Source organism: Ictalurus punctatus, chromosome 1 (genome assembly GCF_001660625.3).
Source record: "Ictalurus punctatus breed USDA103 chromosome 1, Coco_2.0, whole genome shotgun sequence".
Lineage (NCBI taxonomy): Eukaryota > Metazoa > Chordata > Actinopteri > Siluriformes > Ictaluridae > Ictalurus > Ictalurus punctatus.
In genome coordinates, this window is record NC_030416.2 from 9511345 (window position 1) to 9517344 (window position 6000).

The 6000-nt window shown below is 38.0% G+C and overlaps 1 protein-coding gene across 1 annotated transcript; it reads right to left on the reverse strand.

The window, feature by feature from the left end:
- Positions 1–3837: 3837 nt before the first annotated feature.
- On the reverse strand, positions 3838–4733 carry LOC108265809 (caspase-1-A). Its single transcript, XM_017468516.3, has 3 exons — positions 4585–4733; positions 4170–4466; positions 3838–4079 (listed from the first exon to the last, which is right to left on the reverse strand). The coding sequence occupies exons 1-3, from the start codon at positions 4589–4591 to the stop codon at positions 4054–4056; spliced, it is 330 nt and encodes a 109-aa protein (XP_017324005.1). The 5' UTR covers positions 4592–4733; the 3' UTR covers positions 3838–4053.
- Positions 4734–6000: the final 1267 nt, after the last annotated feature.

Here is a 6000-nt window from a genome sequence, read left to right on the forward strand (position 1 = left end):
ACTTGTTAGATCAGATCTATAGGCGTGTCGTCTGAACACACACGTCAATGGAAAGGATGAGTCATAAATAAATCTATAGATAATTAACAGATAATTAAATGAATTGAACAATGCATTTGGATAATATAATTTCGTTAGTTCGCTACATGATGATGTCACTCTCTCTAGCTGACTCTGTCAGATTCATATTCAAATGTTGGTTTATTGGCCTGCCACATATTAACATTTGTATTGCCAAATCTTCTATACAGACATTAAGAACACATCACAGTGTGTGTGTGTGTGTGTGTGTGTGTGTGTGTGTGTGTGTGTGTGTGTGTCACCTGTCAGTAGTTTTATTGTTTATATATATATATATATATATATATATATATATATATATATATATATATATATATATATAGAGAGAGAGAGAGAGAGAGAGAGAGAGAGAGAGAGAGAGAGAGAGAGAGAGATAGATAGATAGATAGATAGATAGATAGATACATAGATAGATAGATAGATAGATATAAACAATAAAACCACTGACAGGTCACACATGCACAATGTGGTTCTATGTTTGTTCTTTTTTATGTTTTAAAATGTGCTTCATATGTGATTCTGTTTACTAAAAAGCATTCAGTGTCCACATGCTCTGTTTTGTACTAATTTTTTGTTTTCTTAGTTTTTTATTTAAACAAAGTTTTAGTTAGTCTACAAGTGCAATTTTTCTGCATATGCATTAATAGTAATGTTGTGGTATACTGCAGGTGCAAAGTAGGACCAAACTAATTTTGTTATTTATTAAGGACCCACAGAACATGCCCAAAGGGTAAACTGTGGGCCCAGATCCGTGCCTACAGTATGGTCATAGTATGCCCAGTGCTCCCACAGTGAGCCTACAGTATGCCTAGAGTGTGTAGGTATATAGTATGCCCGCAATGGCCCCACACAGGCTATGGGGCGCATGTGGGGCATGTGCGGGCCACACACTATGAGGCCCAGGTGGGGCTGCAGTGGGGCATCCCACAGCCAGCCCAAAGTGTGGGCATATGATGGGCCCCACTGGTGCCCATTATGGGCCCACAATATGCCCACAGTATGGAGCCACTACAGGCAGCCCACTGGTCCAGCAAACATTTCAGTTTTTCACCTCTGTAATGTGTGGCACTGGTGGGTTTACAGAAAAAGTTGTAGAAAGTGTTGCATGTCTGCGATGGCCATCACAAGCAGAGATTCTGTTATTTCCATTGTTTCTTTGTTGAAAAAAAGAATAACTATGGAGACATTTTTTTCCAGCAGGATACCTTGTTACATCTTTTTTTTATTGTGAACCAAGAGTCTCCAATTTCTTTCACAATTACTTCAGTCACAAAATTGCTCATTATGCAAATAAGATCTATTTTGCATCCCATGACTTGTGTAAGTAGCGTGTTGGGGATTCGACTTCATAATTTGGGCCAACTGGGGGTCTCTGGTTATGCTTTTTTCTATCCTTAAATAAAATAAAGATAGAAAAAGCCCACTTCCTCTTGCTGATATATCACCAAATACATCTAATTTACCCTATGAAGGCAACAGGTTAGAAACTACAAACTCAATGACATCAATATTCAAGGACATCAATTAACAGTACTACTAAAAGTAGTACTGTTTGTTTTGGTTTTTTTCTTTAGCTGATCTGCACTAACTAGCATTGGGATTTGTTTCCATTTCTCTATACTTTGCTCTCTTTCTTTCCACTCACTGAAACAGGCCAAATGTTCCTTGGAAGTCCCATATTTGTTAAGCCCCTTATTAGACTTCACTGCTGTGTTTCCAGTCAGTGAAGCCTTTGCTAGTGAAAGCTGGATCACATTTGGACCAGTGATGGCTGGTGCTAAACATTTTGGGGAGGTTACAAACAAACTGAAAATCACACCTTTAGTAATGCAGGACTGAATGTAATTGTTAAATAACAGGTGATATAACAATGTATCACCACTGCTTACCTAAAAATGGAAAATTTACTTTGTTAACAATCTCTTGTAGTACCGGTCAGCTGGCAAGCTGCTGAGTGGGAGAGAGACTCATTGAGAACAGTCCAATTACATGAGGTGAAAAAATATCTTAAAAAACAACATTGATTCTTAACAACAAAAGTGTGAGTGTCTGGGGCGCAAGGAGCTGTTCCCCTACGACAATACGAAACAAGTCAATTACAGAACATCCTCAAGTCACCTGCTCTTCAGAAGTTTAAGGACCTACACATGCATTCATTTGGCCGGCACACTTCAGACAGATATGAATGAAATACAATTTAGATTTTTTAATTCTTTAATAAATGCTAACATGACTAAAAGGTAAATAGTATGACTAAATAATTTTATTTCATAATTATTTTGCAATATATATTTACCTTATGTTTAACAGGTTTCTCTGGATAACTTGAAAGAACGGTGCCCCAGCTCCCCCTATTGACCAGCCACACTGACTTGGACTGAGAAGACTGAACTTTTATGCACCGGTATTATTAATATTCAAGCCACTCTCACTTGTAATAGCATGATGGCATGAATAACCTCTTTTTAATCCCAAAGAGACTTGAAGGGTTCTTCTCTTGCATATGCCCTCAAATCACTCTCAAATCATCGGGGCACATGTCAGTCTCCATCGGCCGCTTAGCCTGGCAGCATCAATGTTCTCAGTAATGCTAACATTACCTCCATCGCTGCAGCTTGTCTGTGTGTCAGGATCCGATGCACTAATAATGGAGCTGTTATTAGCCAAATCTTTTGCTTAAACTTGATTGTCACTGCAATTATTTATTGCCGATGTTGGTGCTGCTCAAACCCACTGTCTTATGTCCATATTAATTGAACGCTGACTAGATTTTGGATCTCGCTATTAACTATAAGTTCAACCTTGTAATGTACTAACTGATTAGCTGGTCATTCAATGCACCATACAATGCAGATATGGTAGTTGTTTGTAATTGGCTAGGCTAGGGAGGGGGTTGGTACTTATTGTCAGAAATGGTTTCCTAAATGCAACCTAGCACTGTTTCGTACTTTATTATGCATTACAGTTTTAACTCTCACATTACCAAACTGTGTAACTTAATTTTGCTTATATATGTGAAAGTATTTCAGTTTTGTTTATTTGTCAGGGAAAGAATTCAGCTGAGGGGGCACAGTGACCTTTTTGGACGAGTCTGGACCCCCAAGGCCTGCCCATAATGCCGACGCTGATTCTGGCTTAGACCACAACGAGATTTTAATGTCACTTAGCAATGTTAACCATGTTGTCATTAGTGAACAGTCATTACTTGTTCACGCTATAAACAATTCTGAATATCTGTGCGTTTGTGCATTACAGTTTACAGTAGTCTGTTTGTGAGGGGCTGTAGGAAATGTGGTTTAGGCTTTCAGCATCATTAAGCACATCCCACCAAAAATAAATACATATTAACACCTATGTATTTTTTTCCTCATTGCACAGAGACTTTAACGAAAATGTGCAAAGGTCCTGAGGTGCCACTCAGAAACTGTTAGGACTGAGCCTATATAATGCTTATAATGACAGCCAAAGTGTTATCTACAAACGTTGATATATTAATAAAGTGTAGGTGCTACAGTACCCATAATATGATTTTCATTTTTCTCCTGTAGAAGTTTAGAGTCATAGCATTTTGTAATACCCACAAATGGTTATTCAGTTCTATTTGTGCCACAATTTAAACTTAAAATGATTCAACCAGATTTAACAACCTACTGCCAAATGTTTCTATTTATTAAATTATTCAGCTCATACTGTACGTCAGGACAGTAAAAGTAGAAAGAGAGACATTTTTAAAGAAACAACACAATATGTTCATGGTCAGGTTGCTAAAGTGTGTTTTATTTGTCATTTAGTAATAAATGATTCACACAGACATAATCTTTTCAACTGAGCAACATTAAATTCGTTTTGGTGTGGCTGCTCTGGGAAAGAAAATATGTTGTAGAAAATTGGGTCCATGTTCTTCTACAGTCTAAAGTCGACCCTCCTTGTTAGTTTAACTTTCGATTTGATTCCCCTCTTCCAAATGCCATATTAGGGATTACTGCTGCGATCCCACCCTGTAGACAAAGCATGATTATGTACATAATGACGGATGATTATAAACTTCACTTATAAAGTTTTACAAAGTTTTAAGTGATTTGACTCACGATTCATTCTGGCTTCTTCAATGCAGTCTGTGAGAAGCCCCAGGTTTCTGGCGAGCAGATTGTCCCTTTGTTCCAAAACAGATATCATTATGAAACTGGCCTGATCCCCTTTATTCCGCACCATATCCACAAGTCTTCCAGTTCTGTCCTGCGTCACTGCGTGAGCCTGAAGAATCTCATTTACTTCCCTTTCATTAAGAACTGGAGGGTTTGTAGCCCTGAGACAATCAGTAAGATCCTTTAGGAGACCGTCAGATACTCCCTGGATGAGGCCAAGCCGGGCTCTCAACAACTCTTCTGGATTTAAAAGAGGAAACGCGTTAAGAAAAACATTCCATTCAGTCCAGGACTTGAATCTTTTCTTCTTCTTTATCTGTACAAATATATCTTCTAAGTGTGGTTTATTAATACTTACGTGCCATGGTTTCTTAGCCGTGAACTCTTTAGCTGTGAGTTTCTGCCTCACCTTCACCTTCTTACTAGGAATATTTGTGCGCGTGCTTTACAGTTTATGGTAGCCCGTGTGTGCGAGGGGGAGGGGCATCATTAACCCCCCTTTTATGTTGGAAAAAAGGTACATCCGTTATTTTATGGGTCAAAATGACTTGCACAGTTTAACTATGCACAAAAAAAACAGCAAAGAACGGTGTAAAACCTTTATTAAGATGAAATATTTGCATATAAGTTCATGACCCTAAATGAGGAAAGTAAAAAAAAAATTAAACAAAAAAAAAAGATAGATTATCCAGTATTTCAGACATCTCAAATGTGGACATAACAATAACATAATATGCGGGTTAAACGCATCCTACCGGGAGTAAATCTGTCTATCTATAAGAAAGTATTAACAAATGTATTTTTTCCCTCAGTGCACAGGAAGCTTTAATAACGAAAATGTGCAGAGGTTAATTACAAGTAATAACAGCCTCAGAAACTGTGAGGGCTTCATCTGTTCAGACAGCCAAGCAGTGCTGGTGCAACACTGATGCAAAGTCACATTCTGACTCTGTCAGTCTGTCAGTGTCGACCCAAAGTCAGAAAACAGACTTGGCCCAATGTCGTTTTGAACCAATGTCAGCCCAAACAGTCGGCAAAACCAGGCAAGCGACTGAGCACCGACTGATAATTAATTGTTAGTTAATTGTTCCTATTGGTCGGTTCCATATTGTTCTTGAATTATGAGTTTCTTATACAGTATAGTAGGCTCTATAATACAGTGCTAGGCCATTCGTTCTTTTTTGATTCGTCATTTCAGACTCAGACTTTGTTTAGAAGTTTGCATTTACACTGGTCTGACTAAACTTCCTGTCTTTACTGGTTGTCATACCAACAGTGTGTGTAAAAAAAAAGTCACACCAAAGTTCAAAAGACTTTGGAAGATATCAAGGGAAGATTATTTTACCATAGTGTAAATAAAATTCCACATGTTAATTTTCAGCTCTGTGTTCATAATAGGGCAAATTTAGTATCATTTTAATCTTTAATCTCTCAATTATAATCTACATAGTCTCCAAATGCTTATATAGTCTGCAGAAAGTCAGGTCTGAATCTCAGTTGTGCACAGGGGGCATACTGTAACGCTGTGTTAAAACTTGCCCCGCTATTAAAACTATACTATTCCATACAGTTACAGTAACCATGAAAATTCACACAATTCCCATCTATGATTTTATTTACTGCAGAATGAGATACAGGCCAAGGGAGACGGACAAGGGTGTACTGTAGCTGCTGCTGTTTTGTCAATGGTAGGACATGAGTCAATAAGTCAGTAATGACAGGCAAGCCAAGTCAATAAGAGGTGTGACTAGGAGCTGTGGAATCTGTCATGTAA